Source organism: Caloenas nicobarica, chromosome 2 (assembly GCF_036013445.1).
Source record: "Caloenas nicobarica isolate bCalNic1 chromosome 2, bCalNic1.hap1, whole genome shotgun sequence".
NCBI classification, from domain to species: Eukaryota; Metazoa; Chordata; class Aves; order Columbiformes; family Columbidae; genus Caloenas; species Caloenas nicobarica.
Genome location: NC_088246.1, coordinates 160,918,716 through 160,942,016, shown reverse-complemented (window position 1 = coordinate 160,942,016; position 23,301 = coordinate 160,918,716). Strand labels below are relative to the sequence as shown.

Genomic DNA, 23,301 nt, shown 5'->3' with positions numbered 1-23,301 from the left:
GGTGAGGGTGGCAGAGCCTGGCCCAGGCTGCCCAGGGAGGTTGTGGAGTCTCCTTCTCTGCAGACATTCCAACCCGCCTGGACACCTTCCTGTGTAACCTCATCTGGGTGTTCCTGCTCCGGCGGGGGGGTTGGGCTGGATGAGCTTTCGAGGTCCCTTCCAATCCCTAAAAAAAAAAAAATAAAAAAAGAAAAAAGGTGAACCTGGAAATATCTGTTGGTGAGAGGGAGATGAAATAATCTCATTTTTTGGATCGTTTCTGACTGCGTTACTCTTGTAATGACCAAAAGAGACGCCCTTTTTTTTGTGCTCTGGGGTTGCCGTCCCGTCCAACATCACATCACAATAGCGCGCATTTGTACATTGAATTTTACACACATGGGTAGTTCTATTGCAAATCAGTGGGATAACTTAGTGTGCTTGTGTTTGCATTATTGATGTGTAAGCAATTAAAATAATATTTTTCCAGCATTTGCGTTTGGTGCATTTTTGACTTTGTGTGGAAGTCCCGTGGTATTACACACATGATTATTTTAACAAATGCTTTGCTGATGCTATTGATGCAACTTCCCATAGCGGGAAAAGGTCGTTACTTGGAAATGAAAAGTAGCTTTTGCCATATAGGAAAACATCTTTATTTTAATCAATAACTGCGCAGGTTTCTCAATCTGAGAAACAGCCTCATGGGCGATTTCCCTTCTGAGAAAGGATGTTGTTCCCATTGTGTTAATCGTTGGTGTTTTCACAAAATGTCCCAAATCGTGACTAATTCCCTAAAAATACTCAGGGCAGACATGATTCTGGGGAAAGCTGCTCAGTTTACTGGAGATAACGGGACAACCGGCTGATTTAACAGATCCTGTGTTAACTTCAAAATCAGTATTTTGAGGCCGTGCCACCATATACCAGTTCAAGTTCTCAGTGATATTTTTCCCAGTGGTATGAATGTGTGTTTCAGGTGAGTGTCTGTGGTTCATTTTTCTGACTCTCTTGTATAAATTGGAGTGTTTTCTTTTTTTTCTTCAGTTCGTTATAGCTTAGATGCACAGTTAAAAATCTCAACACAGTTTCTTTGAACTTTTTAATGTGACTTTATCTCATCAGATTCTCTTCTCTTGTGGACATCTTTTGGTGGCCTTTGTGCGTGGGGAAATATTAAGTAGCTAGGATGAATGAAGGTTTAGAAACAGTTCTTAAAAATTGATTTGTAAGAGCTTAATATGTAAACCAAGGCTTTCTACTGGTATGGCAGTTGTCCCTATAGTATATATATTTTATTTTTGAGAAGCAAAATTCCATATCTGGATGCTGCTAATGTTTTCAATCACTCACGAGAGTTTTCAGTACTCGCTGCTTTGTTGTTGCTGTTAAGCGTGTGTTAGCTAGATTAAAGAATCCTGCTTTAACCCTCCTCATTCTTCAAGATACCAAACCCGTACAACTTGTGAATTTTTTAGGTTACTTCCGTGGGATTTACAGGATTTCTGGCAACTTGCTTTGCAAGGGATCTGGTTTGAGTTCAAACATAAGCCCTTGGCTTTTGCTTGTACAAACTTGTGATGCGTGGTGGCACTTCTTGGTTTTTTCAATTATTTTTCCCCACCCTAAGGACTTCCAGCTAAATAACCTGCACTTGTAAAGCAGGCCATGTACTGCAGCTCCTTTGGACGGTTATCTTGTCATCATAATAAGAATATCAGTTATTTGTGTTTAAGTTTGTTGGGTATTTGACTACTCCAGAAAATATCCTCATCAATTTTAAACGTTTCTTGCAGGTTTCATGTTTCATCCTGTGTTGAGCACCTGCTGCTGAGAGCTGGAAAGTCTTCTTAAGGTAAGTGGAACAGCTGCTGGTTTCACTTCTGCACAAGGTTTTATTCTGGGTAAAATGTGTTGAAGTTGTTGCCGTTCTTTCCTTGTAATTATTGTTGAAAATCCAGATTTTTAAACAGCGAAAGTTAAAACGGGATTTCCCGGTTTATCTTTTTCGCAGCGAGTAATTTCTTGTGTGTGGGAGGGATTTTGAAGGTGTTTTCTCGCCAACCAAAACCACTTACCTGGGAATTGTCTGACCGAACTGACATACTGGTTTTGGAGCACAATATTAATGATGATGTATTTTCACATTCTGCTTTTCTGCAGTACAGAATAATTTGTTTTGAGCAAAATCTTCACTATAGGGGCACTTGGCCTGATCTGAAATAGTTTTGCTATAAACAGGAGTAGAGAGAGTTGAGTAACCACAATATTATTTGTATTATAGGAACCTATTTCTGCTCTTCTATTAGTTTTGATTCCTTGTGCTCTCCCCCCCTCTCCCAGGGTCAATGGTTGTACTTGCAAACTTCACTTTTATTCCTCAGGATATTTGGTATTTCTGACTTGTGCTTTTATTGGTGCTGACATATATAGATGTCTGGAATATTCTTACGTTTGCGTGTGGCTAGAATAATTTGTATCCTTTTTTAAAAATTGTTATTATTTTCTCTTCTGCCTCTGCTCTGTATTTTCACCTTCATGAAAAACCAGCGGGTCACTTAGCATATCCTATCTAAATTTTCAGGGGTAAATGTCTATTTTTCAGTAGCATTTTTGCTTCTTCCTTCATGAGCGGTCTGGGTGTTACTCAGCTTTTCTTAAACTTCAATTTTCAAGTTAATGGTGACTAATTGCTTCTCATTTCTAATTTCTCCCTTCCCTTTTCTGCTATGGGATGATGTTTGTATTATGCAATTAGTTTTTTCCAAGGAATTCCATCTACTTTCATCACTCTGAGGAATAAGTTGAGTTGTTTAAAAAGTAGTTTTGTCACCTAAACTGGAAAAAACCCGAAGTACTTCAGTTGGAACAAAAAGCACTAGTATTGATATTTTTATCAGTTAAGACTAAAATGTATTGCCTTGCATATCGTGTTAAATCTGAATTATGATTCAGATGGAAACCTAGACATCTTAAAAATATTTTTTGAACATAGAAAACTGTGCGACGAATCCAGAAAAGAAAGGGAGAGGGGCAAACCGGCTTATCACATGTAAAAGCCTCCGAATCAGACCTGCGATTTCAGGTTTTTTACGCTTCCTTTCACTTCGTTTGACCTTTGAAAAGGAGCAGCGATGACTCGCGTGACGTTGCGGGCAAAAAAAGCACATTCGTATGTTTTGTGAACCGGAGCCGTTTGTTCCTTGGAGCACATGGTTTGTCAAAGGCCGTGGTGAGTCATATCCTGGTAAAACCGTGACAACCAAGTATTTATGAGTTTGTTAGGTAAATATCTTGTGGTACCTTCCCAGATAAGACTTTCTAGAAAACCAGCCCTGTGAATAACAAGGCCGTGAAATAAAATGGAGAGTAAGAAGAAACAACAGTGGAAGATCTTAAATGTAAATTGCAAGTACTAGTGATTTGGCTGGTTTACACAGTGTTTGTATATTTTTCTCACTGGGGATTTGGTAGGAGGAAAAAAATTAGTGCTACTTACTCTTTGAAATTGGTGTTATAAATGCAAATACTGGAATGACAGTTCCAGCAGAAAAATTGTACTGAATCTCTCGCTTACCCGGCTGCTTTATAAACTGTTATTGTAAGTCGCGTATTCGTGTTGCAAAAATTAAAGCTCTTATGTGTATGACAATAGTTTTTTCATTCACATACTTTTTGTGGAACCACTACCTTGTTCGGGACCAAAAATATATTAATACTTGTGTATTCGCTGCAGTCGTCAAGCCCTTTTCTTACTGGACGGGTTTTTCCCTGTTAAGTTTGCCGTGGTCAGCGATTTTTAGCATATTGGATGGAGTGAATTTAGGATGAAAGGTTTCAATTTTAGGTCTCTGCTCAGACGTGCCATTTTTTTAAAATTTACACTCACAGCAGATCTCTCACTGACTGTAACAGCACCTGAAGGTACTTGGCAGTTCTGTATTTAACCCCCAGATATCAAGACCCATGGCCATGAAAGAGAAGAACGTGGTGATTGTGAGAAAACGAAATGACTCCGGTAACATCATCCAGAAACCCTGAATGCGTAGATGGCACTGAACTGCTTCAGTTCCTAATTTATTCTTTGTCTTCTTCCTAGTTATTTATTGATTATTTATTAGTGGGTGAGGAAGACATGTATCAATAAGAAGGGATTATGAGCAGCAGTTCTGTTTAGCTTTCTAATTCTGACTTTTCAGGCCACTGAATCGGTGCAGGGGTTCTGTAGGTAGAAGTACATGTAATTGTACAGGTATTTGTTGTTTATTTTCAAAGACGTCAGCCAGCCATTGAGAGCAGGTGGGGCCAACACCTCCACCTACCAACAGCTTCCAAAAGATTTTCTCCTGGTTGTATCCCTGTTGCAAGTGCCATCGGATGTGCTCCGACTTGATGGTTTTACTTCGGTTGAAATTAAACTAGTATTTGATGAGCGACTTTGTTGTATCCAGCATAGCACTAGTGTAAAACCAGCGTGGCAGATCGGGAAATTAATGTATCTTTTTATCTCTCACAGTAAGAAACGCTTTTCTAATGAAATCCTAAAGGTCCGTGTTTTCTGTATATTTGGGACGTGTTGCGTGGAATCTTGTTTTAATACATTTAGGGCTTTTCCATTCTTGATACAGAATCTGTTTCACTAGATGATCTTCCGAGGTCCCTTCCAATCCTTAACATTCTGTGATTCTGTGTCATTCTGTGATTTCAATTTGCACTTAAACTGTAAAGAATAACCACTCCGTTCCCAAGGGTCAAGATAATTAACGTGTTGCATCTCACCAATAACACCTGTGTGCTCTGAACTCCTCCTGGCTTCTGAAAGCGGAGTTTAATAAAACCTCAGCCGCTCTGAATTATCCCGGAATATGTTACGGAGGTAGAATGAAGTAAGAGTTTTAATCATCCATTTAGTCTGTATACCAAACAACTTTTTTTTCCTTCATCCCAGCCCTGCAAACACATACACATTAAAATTTGTGCAACCGTGTCGACATGTTCAAGTCAGTAGGAGTAGTTCTTATATCTGAAGTCAAGCATGTCTATCCATGGGGAGTTTTTTACCTATTATGGTGATGGCCTCTTAATTATAGTCATAACAAAGGCGGGTGTGACCCATTTTATTGGTCTAAAAAGCAAAACTAATTCTGTTTCACTTCAGCTATTCTGTTCCATCCTGCTAGTGTACTTAGTACTTCTTTAAAAGTAAACTTACTGCTTTTGGGAAACGCGGGGTTATATTTGCAGTAAAGTTGGCTGTAGCCCTGTTTCTGTAAGGAGACTTCACTCGCTTGCTGGTGATGTATGATAGTCCTTTGATCCCGTATTTTGATTAATGGGTTAAAATCTGTTATTTGCTGCAGGAAATCCACAAGAGTTTAGCACTGGCCTAGGAAAATTTCTAACAGCAGCAGATTATTCTGAATCATTCACCAAGACCATTTTTATAGAACATAATCAGTGATAATGTGCATCTCGTTGCATATTTTAAACTTTTCAGTATGTCCAAATTTCAGTGGATCAGCTCCACGTCAACCTTGCACCGTGGAAAATGCGTTACCTTCCTGCTTGGGAAAAGAAAACTTGAAGAGAATTTTATGAGAGCATCAAGAAGACCAAAATCCAAACCAGACCATAATCTTTTCAAGGCTCGAAAAGTTCAGTTTTTGCCTGTAAACTGAATTAGGCTTGCCAGGCTTTCTGTTTTATCCTTTGTGATCCAGTTTGTTAGAGCATCTTGTAGTTGTAGACCAGGTTGAGTGTCCTTATTAAAACAAAAAAAGAAGATTAGTGGATACAAACATACTGACAAGTCATAAAATACGCTGGAAAAAATATTGTCCAGCTCGATAGGCAGCAAGTGACAACAGGGAGGTTGCCAAGGTTGGTTTGTGGGCGCTGTAGTAAGGAAATATCTGGGTTATTTTTTTTGGCAGAACTTCCTCTGAAGAGCCGCGGTCTGGGGTGTGTTTCTTGAAATGGGTTTTAATTCGCAGGGCCTGGGATGGGGGAAATTCCACTCCTGAGAAAATATTGTGCTGTGCTCAAAAAGGGCCCTGATATTCTGTCTTAACCATTCTCAGCATTGTATAAGTGGAAAAGGTGACTTGTCTTCCTTGTGTTTGGCACCTTTGTTCACAAGTCCCAATGTAACAGTAGTTTTCTCATTTATTTTTCCCCTTCTCTCGGTCGTCTCAATAGTGGTTGTTCACTTGAGATTCACGAAAACCTCCCAATATTCCATGATATGATCGTCTTGCTAGAAATCTCATTTCATATACGTGCGGTTGGTTATTCCTACCTGGTGTAAAGCTGGTAGAAAACAATGCAGTACAGTGTTAAAAGCCCCTGATGTGACATTATTTTCTTCTCATGTATTTATAAGCCACGTTACCAGTTACATGTGAACAGCCACTATAAACCTTCCAAACTGACTGCCCTTTACGTCTAGATGCTTGTAGATAACTTGGTTTGCTTATTCTCTTATTTCTTTGGCACCTTGAGTTGTGTACATCTTCCTTAGGCGTCGTAATTCTTTAGATGGCCAATTATTTCGAAACTATTAATAAATGCTTTAAATATGTTTGCTGAGCTCGTAGTGAAGTACAACACGTTGATGAAAAGCGTTCTTCTGTTCGGCGTGCTGTCTCCGTTTAGAATATTCTAACTCGGCAACGGAGTTTTTGTCAAGTGGATTTGTGGACCGCAAGCGTTGACTATTAAGTTTTGGAAATAACGCTGTGTTTTCTTGTACTTGAATTTTGTTAAATCCATTTACCGTCGCAGGATTCGGAAGGAATAGCGGTTTATTTTTGATGATATTGCCTACTGTGCACACATACCGCTGTCTTGGGTATAGAGTAGATGACTGTCAGAAGTTACGTGATTTCTTCTGCTTGTTTCTTATTGGTACCTATGAATCAGGACTTTTTTTTTTTTTTTTTTCCATGGCAAGAAGTCAAGCAGACGACTTGAATTCCCTTTGCAAGATTCTTGACAAATGCAGCTTGGACAGTGTTTCCTTACTCAGGAAGATGAAGAGCACGTGAGAAGAAAATAAGAGTTTATAACTGCGCCCAGAGATGAATGCATTAAATGAGATATAACGCTCTGTACCAAGAGGAGCCTTGATCGCTGAGCAGAAATTATTAATAGCTGTTCCAGGTGCCACTAAAAACTGCCCTTTAACGGCACATGTATTGTAACACAGTCCGCTCGAGCCGTATTGTGCAGTCTTCGAATTGCTTAACCAAGGCTCCCATTAAAAACCGAAAGGTCACTTCTTATTTTAGTAAAACAGTATTTCGGATGCGGAAAGGAAAAGGGCACTTTAAAAAGTCACGGCTGTCAACGGGACTCCAGGTTTGGCGTCCGCCGTGTGTTTGTGGGGGTTGGAAGCGGGTGGTTGTGTCGTCATTTCCCTCGCTCGGGATCTGTCTCCCGGGTTTAACTTTCGGGACGGGACAATAAAACCTCAGCAGAACCGCGGCAGGTGTCGAGGTCCGAAGGAATCGAGGCAGCTGTGACTGGGTATTTTCATGGTATTTCTTTCTTGTAAGTAACTTCTACAATAGCAGTGTCCCAAAGGAATGGTTGGCTTTTTCTCATAGTTAATGTATTTTAACTTTCTCCTGTTTCTGGAAGTCTTGTAGTGTTGTTTTACTAGTAGTGATATTCCCGTATTGCATCACGGTTGCCTTTAAGCAGAAAATTCAGGTTATACTCATCCGCGTTTAATGTATGTGAACTCTTACAAATCACCTTACGTACAAATTTGAGTTGGACTTATTACGCTGAATAATTTAGCTTAGAAGCCTCTGTGTAGTATTTTTTTGTTTTTTAAACAAGCAAACAGGATGTTAACTTCCACCTCCCTTTGCGTGGTGTTGGTTTGGATTAATCCTCCTTCGATACCTTAAATTCCCAAGCACAGGATATATTTGTGTCCAGCCTGAGTCCTGGTGCTTCTGGCTCTACGTTAAATCCTAAGCAAATGTGGCCCTGAATGAAGGTCGTCGTCAGACAGTGACCTCTAAATCTTTTTTTTTTTTTGGGTGGCTTTTTTTTTGATTGTTTGTTCCAATTGGAGACCAAGGTTCTCCAGAACACCTTCTATGGATGAAAAATGGGACATGTGGTGACATCTGGGCCTTTCTTTTCAAGGAAATCCCAAGTTCAAGTGATACTAATACAAGGAATTAATATTTTTTTATATTAATTTAATATTTTTTGTAACAAGCATTTAGCTTTGGAGACATAAAATAAATACAGCTTTAAATATTAGCTGAAATGCACAAATACGGAGTTAATTATTCTCGTAGCATCGAATGCTTTTCTACTGCTAATTCTGCATCCCCTGATTCTTAGTGGGTAAAATATGGAAAAGGTGGGGACAGAAGGTTGTGATCCATCTGAAGGCTCATCTTGGTTTTGAGTACAAAACTATATAATCCCTTTATTCATATTCCTCACCTGATTTAGCTTTAATTTTTCAAGAGAAATTAGCGGGACCTCATGAATGCTGGAGCGGTTTGTATGAAGGGCCCAAAGCTCAGCCTCAAGTCTGGGGTTTTTGCTCTCATACAAGTTATAGTTAATTATAGAAACTGGAAAAAACCCCCAAACTTACTGCTTTTGGGAATGGTAGATCTGTTATTTTTCTCAGCCCTCTTAAGTGGTAGCAACGCAGAATTTCTGCAAATTGGTCCGTTTTGGTTAATCTCTGTTTTCGTGTCTGCAGCATTGATATTTTCTGTAGAGCTGGTCTGTGACTGATTGGAGTCAGTTCAGGAAATCCTGGTAACTTCGCATTTTCTTATTTTTACTGTTCTATTGTTAAAATTGCCAAAAATGTGTGTTGGAGCAAGGACTTGTCTTGATTTGTCAATGACATCTCAAATTTCTGAAGAAATTTGTTGCCATTTGTAGCTGAAGTGGGGTGGTTAGTCTCAGATTTTTTGTTAAAAGCATGAGATATTTTAAAAAGTACATGGAAATATTTATTGTATGTAATTGCTGAGGCTGTTGGTAGTGCACACTATTTATTTCACTTTGTGGCTTACAATATATACACTTTGTAGATAACTTCTGTTACATTTTCACCTCCGACACTGACTGCAAATTAAATATTGATTTGTGCATTGCTGGTTTTTAAGCTTCAAGGCACTTCTGAATTGTGGTTAATTGATCTCCAGCTGCAGAGTTTAACACACAGCGGTGGTTCGGGTAACAAGGCATCTGAATTACAAATTACTGTATGTTTTACATATGCGGTTCAGAAATTTAACTGGTTTTGTGGACTGGAGACTCGCTTGTTTTGCTGTGCAAATTGAAATGCTTGTAAATATGAAAGGAAAATAAGCACAGGACAAAATAAGAAATAAACTACTGTCAACAAGTGTGCTCACCTGAAAGTAATGTTGTTTGCTTGTAAAATATGTGGAAATTCCAAACTCGTATCGTTTGCACTCGTGGCTACTTAAAAGCATTTGGATGCGTGTTCTTCTTTGGTTCTTAATCAATATTACGGTTAATTGCCTTTCATTTGAATAACGTATGGAACTTTAAGGGGTGTTGGGAGGGAAGTCAACCACATCTATAGTCATGGTCATAATGTAAAATTTACAAGTCCCCCAGGAACTTTGTTGGATAGAGAGAAGCTGTTGGGTCCAGCGGTTGAAAAGAGCTACTGACAACCTGCAAATCTTGTCCGTGATGATGAGGAGTTGATAAAAGTTGGTGTAACGCAGTGAGATGATCTGAACTCTTCAGGAGGTAGAGCGGGGGCTCCTTCATTTGTTTTTTTCGTCTTTGAGATGGTGTTGAAAAAAGCCGACGGCAGGAGAGAGCAACCCTTTGGCCTTAGGACATCAGGTGTAGTTGGTCGACTCCATCAGTTCTGTGGTTCTCTGTCCCCCCACCTCTGTGCCCCCTTGTCGTCCGTCCCCCCCCACCTCTGTGCCCCCTTGTCGTCCCCACCCCCGCTTTTTGCCCCTCCCCTTGTTGTCCCCACCCCCGCTTTTTGCCCCCCCTTGTCGTCCCCCTCCCCTTTTGCCCTCTTTCTTTCCCCCTGTACAGGTTTCCTTCTGGCCTTCATGATTTTTGTCACCGGTCTGTGATTCAGGAATTGGGAGAAAGGCTATAAATGGACTTAGTGAAATTGCATTCACGTGGCAGCAGCGTTAACATTTAGGTTGAAAATAATTCTCTTCTTCTTCGAGCTTCCCTGGTTTGCTCCAAGCTTTGTGTCCTGTTATTAAGAACGTGTGCGTTTCTTCTCGTGTGGATCTGCCGTGGACAAATCCCGAGCAGAAATTATTTCAGCTCCAATTCTGTGCCATGTCGCGAGCATATGCAGCCCAGAATTCCTTTGGACTGTCACAAACGCTTAATTTGCAGAATGACAAAATAAATATTAACCGTACCGGATCTGACACCGCAATAAATACACACTAGAATTCTTTAATTTAATCTGTTTCTGTGTATCAGCAGAAGATTTGTGTGTTCAGAAGGTCCTGAAATACCGGCATCTTTGTGGACCAGCTGGATGATTTTGTACCAGAATTACCTGAGCATTTTCGAGCAAATTTAACTTCCCTCCCACTCAGCCTGTTTAGGTCTTGAAACAGCTTGCACTGAAAAAGAGACTCTTTGTAATAATTTTTGGAAATTTAAATAGGTTTTTAATTTGGACCTGAAGCTTTGTTCTTATTTATGAGCCTGAACTCAAGTGTTTTTTACGGGCGAGTTTTAGGATGCGATTTGGAGAGGGAAGATCAGGGAAAAGAGAGATCTTGAGGAACGCAATCTTATTTCAATATTTGATTAATATTACTAATTGCATATGTCTTCTGCACATTATGGGAGATAGAAGATATTCCAATGTATTCTAAATAACTGAGTGTGCTGGGGGTACCTGACGCATGATGATTTGAAAACTAGATCGCAGTGTAATTAAAAAAAAAAAAAATCACCTTCTTGTTGTTACTGAGGTTGAAAGCGCGTGAAACAACTGTCAGTTTTATTTTTCATAATCATTGTGACCAAGTGGATTCTTTGTTCTTGTGGAGTTCGGTGACATCTGACGCTGGGTCAGGAGCAGAGAAAACTCGACAGAATTTTTTTTGCTGGTCTTTCCTTCTTCCATTCCTGATGAACCATCAGAAAAGGAATAGGTCTTGAATTCTTGTCCTTTTGCAGAAAATATTCGTTTACCAAGTCCATACCAAGTACACTTATATAATTGGGATCCTCGTGGGCCTTTTCTGTTTAATCTTAAAGGACCACGTCATGATTTTCTTTATTTCTGCCAATGCATGTTACAGTTAACTTCTCTCCTTAGACATTAACAGTATTTATACAATATAGTATTTATTAACAGTATTCACTGTTAGTGTTCCATTTTATACATGAGCAAAGCAAGTTCAAGTCCGATGTATTTGGACAAGTGTAGACACTATACGATCCCTTTGTGTAAAAGGAAAAAGCTGTTACTGAAATATTTGACTTTGTACTTTTCAAGTGAGACAGCGCTGTTTCTTAATGTCAGCAGAAATAGTAAATTTTAGACTTTTTTTTAATAGTAGATGCATTTTCTATTTTTTTCTTTTATTTTAGGAAGTCGTATCTAGATAGAAAGTTATGGTAGAGTTAAAATCCATTTAAAATACACCTGCAATACTCTGTAGTACTTAAATACTTCTAAGGTAAGTTGGAGTTACTGAGTGACGCGGTGATTTTCAGCCGAGAAAGAATGAACGGTGTTTAGTGAGCGGCGCTCCCGCCAGGATCCCTTTCCTGCCATCCTTACAATTGCTTTGTTAATTATTTGTGAGGCAAATGGGTTTGACAGCCCTGACGGCAGTGGTAATATCACCGTAGCCTTGGCTAATTTTAATGGAACTTTGAGAAATTTTGGGTAGGATCGGAAGCTCCTTGTTATCTCATCGTGACCTGGACCTCGTTCTGTTCCACTGTGTGTTTATCCAACCTGGTTTCGACCAGGGGATGTAAAGTGTATATATAATAAGTAGCAAGTTCGTTAGAATTATAGAATGTTCCGAGTTGCCTTTGCTGTCCTTGTTCTGCGGAGTTTGTCACTATTGTACAAAATAATAATTCATGAGATTTTTACTTCAAAAATCCCAGTGTAGGAGGCATGACTTGGTTTAGCTGCTGGGGAGGTAATTGCAGTGTTAATTAAAAACCCCACAGCTCTTAGACACAGTATTGAGGCTACAGACTGTAGGGTTTATAGCGTATCTAATGTTCATCTGCCACCTAAGATGTAATGAATCTTAAATCTTTCCACAAGTATTTCTGGTGGTCTTAATCAGTTTCGTGCCAGAGGCAGGGAGAAATAATACATTCGATTTTGTCAAATTAAGTTTTTACTGAGCATTAAATTGATTAAACAGAGCGGCGGATGAAGGCGAAAAATACTATCTGAAATTGCAATTGGGGCTTGATAGAATCTTAATGATGCCAAGCTGCGGTTTTTCAGTGGGCTCAGTTCGTCCTCTCGATTCTTTCCCTCTAGAAAACTGTATAAAAAGGGGACAGAAGCAGAGAAGAAATTAGGGAAAAGATTATTTAAAATTTTTCCTCTATTTCTGGGGGATCCTCTGCCGTGGAGTCAGGGGGGAGGGAGAAGGAACCAACCGAACACAAATACTGTGATGAAACATGGCAAGAAAAATGAATTATGTCATTTTAGGTGAATGCATGATACACAGCTCTATAATGACTCTTTTTCCCTTTCCTGATTTGTTGTCTTTATTGCCCCTAAATTCCTATTTAAAACCCTGACATAGACTCTTTTTGGCTTATAGCTAATGACATATGCTTGTTTAATGATAGAAATAATGATGTTTCTTTTGATCTCCTTGCTAATTCTCATCGCCCTCTGTGTGCTCCATTCTTTGTCAAATAATTTACTCTATCTGAATGGTTCTTGAAACAACGTACCTTTGTGACTTAGATTTTTCTTAAAATAATAATGAAATAAACACACCAGAATTACACTTTGCAGCACGTTATAGCTGTGAACAATAGAGAAGTGGGAAGCCCTGTGATCTGTGTCCCTATTAAGATGTGCAAGACTTGCTGAACCAACAAGGTTCTATTAAAATATTCATCCCTGTGCCTGTGCTGGTAAATTTATTGGAAGTTTGTCTGGCACGCTGAGCATGTTGGCCTCAGTTTTCTATTATTTCTTACATTGTTAAGACCCCAAACTCTCATGTTTCACTGGAGAACTGATTTCAGACTCTGTAGCTCTGGCCCCAGATCCTTGTGGAAATGCCCATTTGTTGTAAAGGGATTTTCTGCTTTGCTTTGAGAATGAGCTCTGACTGCAGCAAATTTTTTCTCCATTCATAGACTAAGAAAACACGAGTATTCTTGATAAAAATAGATTTTTATCTTGTTTATTGGGGCGGATTTCTTTCTAGAACAAAACTGCAGCTGCTGTCAAGCTTGTTTTTTGACTGCCTTGCATTAGTCCCATCAATAAAATCATTTTTGGGTGGTGGTTTTTTTTTTTTTAAGGCACTAAACAGTCTTTTCATGCATGCGAGTGTAACAGTCCTTTTTTAATTAAGTACAATGTGTGCGCAGAGATTAAAATCTCGTGTTAAAACTTTGGACAAACTGCTTTGTGTGTGTTCTTTACTGGAAAGCTGCCCCTTAAATTTTGACCTTCCTCTGTGCTGGTTGCACCGATTATCTTCAACCTTCTTTCACTCGTCTTGAATGTTCTGTAACTTCAAATGGGGAAAAAAAAAAAGCCCTTAAAACTTTAATTCTAGCTTCTGAAAAACTGCCGTAACAATGGAATCCATGTGTGGGCCATAGCCATGGAAACGGCATAATTTTACAGTGGTGGAACACGAAGGGAAATGACTCTCCCAACTTTCGAAGAATTTGTCTTTTAAAAAAAAGAAAAAAATTGCAAAATAGTATTCCAAAAAGAAACTTCTGGATATTTTTTTTTGTCTGTTGCTCTAAATCTTTTTAACTAGTTATCATTTTAAAACAGAAACAGAGCCCTCTTAAAAACACACACAACTAAACAGTTTTCTGTGGTCCGGGATATGTAGCTCCAGCTGAGTTATTTTTTTATTTTTTTGCCTGATGTGCATTCTTCTGACTCTCTCCTGTTCCTGCTTGTGTCCTTGGTTTTCATTTCTGTACCTGGAAAAAAACATTTATTGTACATTCTGAAACATCTCCCCTCTCTCGCTGAGTTCCTTTCGTACCTGGAGTGCAAACCAGCTTTCCTAGCATTAATTTCTATGTGAGTACAGGAGCTATAATATCCTGTCACCTTTGGAAAACGTGGGTGGCCTGTGGTGACATGAAAAATGACAAGGGAAATTCAACGATAGCAGGCACTGTCAAGACAATGTTTGATTTTTCTTTTTTAATACTTTGCTAAACCTATCGCTCTGTACTACAAAGGGAGAGGAGCTGGGAATGTTGAGGGCTTTCCCCGATTCTGCCCCAGGGCTTGAATTTGTAGGTTCACAAACTGTCACAGTATTTCCATCGGGATTCCATGATCACAGGTCCTGGAGATGTTCCTGCCAGATGTGAACTGCTGCCAGCACACACGGAACCACAGAGTGTCAGGGACTGGAAGGGACCTCGAAAGCTCATCCAGTGCAACCCCCCCGCCAGAGCAGGAACACCCAGATGAGGTTACACAGGAAGGTGTCCAGGCAGGTTGGAATGTCTGCAGAGAAGGAGACTCCACAACCTCCCTGGGCAGCCTGGTCCGGGAAGAAGTTTCTTCTCATCTTTAAGTGGAACCTCCTGTGTTCCAGTTTGTACCCATTGCCCCTTGTCCTATCATTGGTTGTCACCGAGAAGAGCCTGGCTCCATCCTCCTGACACTCACCCTTTCCATATCTATAACCATGAATGAGGTCGCCCCTCAGTCTCCTCTTCTCCAGCTCCAGAGCCCCAGCTCCTCAGCCTTTCCTCACACGGGAGATGCTCCACTCCCTTCAGCATCTCCGTGGCTGCGCTGGGCTCTCTCCAGCAGTTCCCTGTCCTTCTGGAACTGAGGGGCCCAGAACTGGACACAATATTCCAGATGAGGTCTCACCAGGGCAGAGCAGAGGGGCAGGAGAACCTCTCTGACCTACTGACCACCCCCCTTCTAATCCCCCCCAGGTCCCATTGCCCTTCCTGGCCACAAGGGCCCGGTGCTGGCTCATGGTCACCCTGCTGTCCCTCAGCTCCCTTCCCCCTACACTGCTCTCTAACAGCTCGTTCCCCAACCTATACTGGAACCTGGGGTGGTTCCTACCCAGATATAAGACTCTACACTTGCCCTTGTTATATTTCATTACATTTTTCCCCGCCCAACTCTCCAGCCTGTCCCGGTCTCTGGATGGCAGCACAGCCTCTGGCGTGTCAGCCACTCCTCCCAGCTTGGTGTCATCAGCAAACATCCAAGTCATTGATGAATATATTGAATAGTACTGGTCCCAGAACTGACCCTTGAGGGACTCCACTAGATACAGGCCTCCAACTAGACCCTGTCCCATTGACCACGACTCTCTGGCTTCTTTCCTCCAGCCAGTTCCCAGTCCACCTCACTACCCGATCATCCAGACCACAATTCCTCAGTTTAGCAGCGAGGATGCTGTGGGAGATACATTTCCCTCCTTCAACATCTTCAGTGGTTTTAAAGTGTTCTGGGCTTATTGGGAGTTCAACGTGTCTCCTTTTGCTCAAAGCCATTAAAGGACAAGAACATTCCTATGATGTAGCTGACATATTCTTAAAACTGCACTTGTGATGAAGTGGGTGTTCTTAGAGGTCGTGTCTAAAGCTCGTGACCGTCCTACATCCTCACAGAACCAGACGGGAGTTTAGGAACCCAAGAGATGCAGCTGGATGAGGCCAGTGACCCCCCAACCCAGAACTGAACACAAGACTTGGATGCTTTCTGTACAGTGACATGTTTAAATACCGTGTTTTCCGCAGCCGTTCTAATGATACGCGATGTTTTATTGCCCTTTTTTTTTGGTCAGCTTTGAGCTGATGAGTTCAGAGAAAACAGTGACTCAGGCTTCTGCAGCTGGAACTGGAGAAAGTGCAACTGTTAAGTGGTTAAGGAGGTATTTCCTCAGAATATTTTTTTCCCCCTAAATACATCATGTCTATCTACATCAGAGTGTATCTGCTGGCTTTTAGCAACTTGCTTCGTCTTGTGAGATCCTTCTGGATTTTTTTCTCCTCATTGCAAAGGCTTTTGTCTACCCACAAGAGCATAATATCACCTGCAGACTTGAAGATTTCACCCGTTTTGTGATGCTGAATAAAATCAATTCTTGGGGACCTTAATTCAGTCTATCCGTACCTCTCTTCCCCATAGGCTAAAGATTTATATAGAACTTAGGTAGATATTGAGAATAAATTCTTTATCTCTATTACTCAGATGCTGCATGTTTTATAACTCAGTGTGTAGTGACATTGATCCCACCTGCCCTGAGTAATGATTGAGTAATTTCTCTTGCTCTTTTTCCCCTCCTTGAGCGTAGTTTCCACCAGAACTTTGTCATTTAATATTTTATCTTTCAGTATTCATGGTCCAAAATTTGGCTGCTGGTTGCTGGATAAGGAACTTTGTGGACACACTCAATTATGTGGTGTAAATGAATTTAAAGTTTCCAAGTACATGCTCTTTTTAGTTCGGGGCAGAGTTCAGCTGCGATGAAGGAAAATGTGTGTGCATTTCTCTCAGCATCTTAATCAGAATTTTTTTCTTCCCAATTTCAAAAACTGGTGTTTAACAACCATAAGACCAGTGATTCAGGAGGATTTTTGTCTCTATGAGAGAGCAGAAATTGTGTAAAAACCCTTAGTGTTCTGTCCAGTACTTCAGCTGGTCCTCTAATTTCTCCTTGCCTTAATTTTCTGTTTCAGAGGCAGCCGCTTGCATTGAAGCTAATAACTGGTTAAGCAGAACTTCTTAAAATAACGTGAGTTGTGCGCAAGGATCTCAGTTGTGGTTAATTCTTGGCCATTTGCTAGTTAACCTTTTCAACAGACCTAAGTGAGAACATTAAGTCGTTACTGCTGATATTTGGGGTTGAAGCAAAGATTTAAACAAAGATAACAAAGGACTACAATGCAGCGTGGATCTGCTATGAAACAGGGTTGTAAAGAAAAGATGTGTGGGTTTGTACGCTGAATTTCTTCTGATCTGGCCCAAGAACAAAAAAATACTGGCAAGTTTTGTGGATGGAGGAGTCTGTCCTGTAGTATTTCCCTCCTGCAATAACAGAAAAAAATGTACAATTAATAGTGGATATTCAGCTGCTGTGCCCAAGGCAAATGCAAGAAATGTGTCAATAGCGGAAAAAACTCCTCAGTAAGGAAATGGTATTTTTAGTGCTGTTATGATTGATTTACAGATACTGCGTCAGGTGGTGGTGTCTGCAAATTGGGGAGGTGCTAAAACCAAAGACTTGTGAGGATGATCAAAGGTTTAGGAAAATGGGCCTTCATAGCGAGCCACTTGTTTCTCATTCTCCATAGCTCATGAAAGAACAGATTTGATTGAGTCACTCTTGAAAACTGCCCTAAAATTGCCTTAATGGGGAATGATATAATAAAGGGCTGTTAACATTGGCTCTGCGGACTGCTAAATGAGAAGTAGGTTAGAAACAAGGGATGCACTTACAATGCATGTATGGAACAATCTAATTGGTGGTTTCTGTCATCTTTTAATCATATTGTAAAACTTTTCAACAGCTTTTCCTTAGTGGGTGTGCTGTCAGAATGAATTCATCGCATCGCAAAGGTCTTTGCTCAGTAGGTTGGACGATCATTGAAAAATCCTTGAGAATCTCAGCAAACGTTCTAATTTTACAAAGCAGGTTTTTTGAAAGGTGGCTTGTGTATTGCGCTTAATTATTTACTCTTTATAAAAAGGAAAATACTTTTATGTAGGTAATGAGATCGCAACTTGATTAGAGATTAGAAGAACATCCAGCTCTCGCTTTGTGGCCCGCCAGAAAATAATAGGAAGGAAGAATTCCAAGCTGTTGAGTCCAACCTTTAAGACAACATCCTTCAGCATCAGTCACACAAAGGCTAAAAGCCACGTATGATTCTGGCTCTGGTAGATAAACAGGAAGATGGCATTTTACGTTGAGTCTGTGATATTTCTTGTTCATTTGGAAGGATTGTTGCCAAATGCCACGTGCTACTCAGCAGCTCGGAGACTGTGGTCTGTGGTTCCTCGTGTGCCGCGAGCCTTTGGATGCAGCGGGGGCATGTTGTTTCATTAGACTTCAGTAAGGCCTTTGACGCCGTATCCCACAGCGTCTCCTGGAGAAGCTGCAGCTCATGGCCTGGATGGGTGTTCTCTGCCGTGGATACAGAACTGGCTGGAGGGCCGGGCCCCAAGAGCTGTGGTGGACGGAGCCAAATCCAGCTGGCGGCCGGTCACCAGTGGTGTCCCCAGGGCTCAGCATTGGGGCCAGTTCTGTTTCGTCTCTTTATCAGTGATCTGGATGAGGGGATCGAGCGCACCCTCAGTAAGTTTGCAGATGACACCAAGGTGGGTGGGAGTGTTGATCTGCTGGAGGGCAGGAAGGCCATACAGAGGGATCTGGACCGGCTGGATCGATGGGCTGAGGCCAGTTGTCTGAGGTTCAACAAGGCCAAGTGCCGGGTCCTGCGCTTGGGTCACACCAACCCCAGGCAGCGCTACAGGCTGGGGAAGAGTGGCTGGAAAGGGCCTGGGGGAAAAGGACCTGGGGGTGTTGGTGACAGCGGCTGAACATGAGCCAGTGTGTGCCCAGGTGGCCAAGAGGCCACCAGCATCCTGGCTGGTGTCAGGAATAGTGTGGCCAGCAGTGCCAGGGCAGTGACCGTCCCCCTGTGCTGGGCCTGCGGAGGCCAAACCTAGAATCCTGGGGTCAGTTTTGGGCCCCTGACGCCAAGAAAGGCCTTGAGGTGCTGGAGCGAGTTGAGAGAAGGGAACGGAGCTGGGGAAGGGGCTGGAGCACAAGTGTGATGGGAGCGGCTGAGGGAGCTGGGGGTTCAGCTGGAGAACAGGAGCTGAGGGGAGACCTTCTGATCTCTGACCTGCCTGAGAGGAGCCTGGAGCATGGAGGGGGTTGGTCTCTTCTCCCAGGTAACAACTGATAGGATGGGAGGAAATGGCCTCAAGTTGTGCCAGGGGAGGTTCAGATTGGATATTAGAAAGAAATTCTTAACAGAAGAGGTTGTCGGGCATTGGAACAGGCTGCCCAGGGCAGTGGTGGAGTCACCATCCCTGGAGGGGTTTAAAAGGTGTTTAGCTGACGTTCTTAGGGACATGGGTTAGTGCCAGAGTTAGATTATGGCTGGGCTCAATGATCCTGAGGGTCCCTTCCGACCGAAATGATTCTATGATTTCCTCTTCACTGGAAGGAGAGATTGGTTCACGAACTAAATATCTGAATTAATTTCAAGGGAATACCGTTAAATTAGAGTCGGTCGGTTCCTGCTACAGGAGAACAGGATTAAATTTCTCATGGTTTGCTGCTCACCACAGCGCTGGGAAGAGGTCGGTGCCTCTGGACTTGGCCATGGAGCCAAATTCTCATTTTACCTTAAGCTGGGAACATGAAGCTCACAAAATATTCAATGATTAGATGTTACTTTTGGAAAGAAGATGTTAAATTGTGGCTCCATTTCCAAGAAAGCATTTGAGGAGACTCCGCAATGCAAAATGTGTAGTTTCATTAAAAAAATATAGTGATAGAGATTAAATCATAGAAAAACCTGTTTGTGACAGGATCCACAAAGCCTTTTTGAGGACCGTACTGCCCAAATTCATCTCAGTGGGCATAGCAGTAACACCAGTATTCTTTCTCTAAAATATTCCTTTCCTTTTTTTTGCTCCTCAGTGAATTCGTACAGGTAATTGGTTTACTTGGCAAGGGGTTTTTTGGCCTAGGAACTTTCTTATTTTGTAGCCTCTCTAATGTCATTACAGCTTCTTTCCTGTTCTGTTGCTGTCATTTGTGTGTGGTATTACAGAACCCTTGGTTGGAAAGGCCCTCTTGAGGCCATCTGCTCCATCCTCTCTATATTTATTTGGGATAAAACCCATTTTCCTTGAGGACTGGTTGACCATTACCTAGTACGTAAAAGTTTGTAAAGAATATGGTCTGAAAATTACTTTTCTTTCTGCCTCTGGCATCTTTCAGTGTTCAATATTAATTGAAAAACTGTATTTAGAGGGAAAAAAAAGCTAAGACGTTTCAAGCCAGAAAATATTAGAGTGCTGGGGAGACGGGGTAAAACGAAGGGTGATAAATAGAAAAGTTCCTGATGTGACTCTGCAGCGAATATTAGGTTGGTGCAAAAGGAATTGCAGTTTTTGCATTGTTGAAATTTGCTGTTTGATGTTAGATTACGTTCTTAAATAAATGTGGTTGCGTTATACATTAGTTTAATGTGCTTTTCTTGCTTTACGTTTTTTGCTACTGACTTATTACTCGCTGCTTAGTTTATATTTATTGCAGACTGTGGAAATGACGTTAGACAAAAAGCAAATTTGAGCGATTTTCTTATTCGAGTTCAAAATGGGTCGTAAATGGAGGTAATGAACATTTCGCTTGCTGTCGAGGCGTCTGGATACACCAACATGCACGAAAGAGTAGAATTGTTACTTTTATCTTTGGGACCATGGCAGCGTTTGCTTCATTTATGCCATTATGAATTAATATTATGAATTAATATTTCCCTCCTTTTTTCCCCCTCCTTTTTTTTCCCTCCTTTTTTTTCCCTCCTTTTTTTTCCCTCCTTTTTTTTCCCTCCTTTTTTTTCCCTCCTTTTTTTCCCCTCCTTTTTTTCCCCTTCTTTTTTTTTCCCTCCTTTTTTTGCGCACCCCTCCTTTTTTTGTACTCAGATTGCTCACATTGAATGGCCTGGTGACAAGCAGGAATTTTTTCGCAACTTCATAAAAAACTGCAGAAGAACCGCCAAACACCTGTAAAAAACCAACTAAGATTCACCATTTCTTTAGATTTAATCAGCTTCCCAAGTGGATTGTCACTGCAACATATTTTTCGACGTGCTGCTCTGGATTCTGCACAGAAACGGTTGCAGGAGGCGACTTGAGGCTTTTCCTTCCTGCAGTTTATGCAGCTTCTTGCTGTCGAAGTTTTTCCTTTCTCAAGGCATTTCTTATTACATAAACTGTTTGGTTTTTTTCTCATAAGCACAGCATGCTAAACCTCTTTTAAATATCTCTGAATAACTTTTCAAACTTTGTTCGGCCAGAACTAATCATGCCGTGTTTTCTCTGCTGGGGTGTCCCGGTGCTATTTTCCTTTTGCATTTTAAGCGTGTTACATTTATTCTGCCATTTCATTATCTGCTCCGAGAGGACCACGATTCAATTTTGAAATTTTTAATAGGCAGCCTTTAAATTTCAGGTGTAATTCTCTCTGGTTTTCAAGTTCTATCATGTTTTGCAGCCACAAACACGGATCATAAATGAAAGCAAGTGTGATGGTGAGAGCAGGGCTAATAAATTGATTAAGCCTTGTTATTTCTTACAGGTAGCAAAGTAGTTGCCATCTGCCCTGATAATCTATGAATGTGTTCCCGTTGCTACACCTGTGGTTAAAGTTCAGTTGCCATGTGGATTTTGTACCCAGTATGACAATTTTATTGCTCAATGCTGCTGTATCCTTTTAACCAAATAACTGCAGACCTTTTGCTTAGGGTCAGTTGAGTTTTTTACTCGTTTGTTTTACTAATTCTCCTTTCTTGTTCCCCCATACTCGTATTTCTTTCAGCTTTTGTTAAACTCTGGTGTCCTCAGTCCTCATCCTCACAGACTTTGAGTCAAATTCTTCCTTTCTAGTTCTTGGCAGGTTCTTATTTCTGTTTTGAGAGTCCCCGTTACGATCGTGTGTATTGAGATGACAAGTGGATGTATGAAAAGCAGGCGGAAGGAATATAATGAGTCATAGTTTATATAATTACCTATTTAGGAAAATTTAATGTATATGCATTTATACCCATCTTTCCTTAGGGTATAATTTTTAATAGGATCTATTTAGGCTCTGAGACAGCGATTCTTGTGGAGTTGGTTGCAGCTCAAGGGCGGCATTGGCATTTACTATAAAAAAGTTCAGCGACTGCATCTCATGTGCCTCCGTGACAAAAATCAGTTCAATCTTTTAATGTTATTTCTTGTGTTCTATGCTTATCCATTTATAAGCTGCCTTTTCTCTAAAGGATTGAGAATAAGGAAAACATACAATAACATCCTCTTCCCATGCAAAGACTGACCCTGATGCTTTCGGCTCTGAAATGATGTAGGTGCTAATGGTGAAACCCGTATATAACACTTAATTTGTGCTGCAGTAATTGCACCCATTGCCTGGCAGTGTCATCTTTGTCCTTTAGTTAACACAACCTTGTTAATGAACAGGGCGAGACAAGGAAAACGCTTTTGATTCACGCATAATGTGCTTTATTAAACAAGTCCAGCCTTGCAGGGAAATGATTTGGCAAATGCGATATCGGAGCAATTTTTCCTTCTGTTTCTAATGTATTTCTTTATCGTTACAGATATTTCAAGACTCTCCTTGCCAGCAGGTAAGCTCTCTTCTTTCATTTATGTCTTGCTATGACAACAGGCAGCTTTTTGAGACTTGCTTGCAATATAGTTGTGCTTTTAAATAATCAGAATATTGGTTCTTGTTGGTGCTGTCGTGGTTCTGAGTCGCGTGGGCACACGAGGTCAAAGCAAAACCTGTTGAGGTACGGATCGTTTTTACATTTAAATAATGTGTTTTGACAAGGGGAGGAGGTAGCAGAGGAATATATGCAGTTGTTAAATATGCGCGTGATATAGCTAATACGCGTGATACAGGAGAACGGATTAGCAAAGGCCACAAGCAGTATTAGCGGTGAATCAGATATGCAAGGAAATGTGGATGGGGGGAAGGAATCCCACCAAAAAAGAAAATAAATTAAAAAAAAAAGACCTGATTTATAAAAATAGAATTTTTTGTTTATTGTTTGATGCATTTGGGGTTTAACCAAGTATGAAGCATTATAAATTCACTTGTGCCGTGGGCTCAAGTTGCGCTGTAGAGCTCAGAATGATGATTTATTCTGTTCTCAGCCTTTTATCCACCTCTTCACCATTTATAATGTGAGTTCTGGAATCATAATCATAGCACGTTTTTACTGCTGGTTGAGCAAGTTTGGGGTTAGATGTTTATTATCAAATCTCCTGCCTTTTGTCCTTACTCTGCATTGGTGATTTTGCATATGTATCTTTTATTTTGT

At 40.9% G+C, this 23,301-nt stretch overlaps 1 protein-coding gene across 11 annotated transcripts in view; it reads left to right on the top strand.

Moving 5' to 3' along the window:
- PTK2 (protein tyrosine kinase 2) overlaps positions 1-23,301 on the top strand; it is a 204,495-nt gene that overhangs the window by 14,271 nt on the left and 166,923 nt on the right. For 3 of the 11 annotated variants that reach the window (XM_065627416.1, XM_065627415.1, XM_065627413.1), the window contains exons 1-2: positions 7,007-7,530; positions 22,576-22,602. In XM_065627416.1, coding sequence (XP_065483488.1) covers positions 7,515-7,530; positions 22,576-22,602 — 43 coding nt within the window. In that variant the 5' untranslated portion in view covers positions 7,007-7,514. Of the gene's footprint in view, positions 1-1,775; positions 1,835-6,999; positions 7,531-22,575; positions 22,603-23,301 lie in introns of those variants that run through there. The other 8 variants (XM_065627417.1, XM_065627418.1, XM_065627423.1 and 5 more) reach the window with 6 other exon arrangements.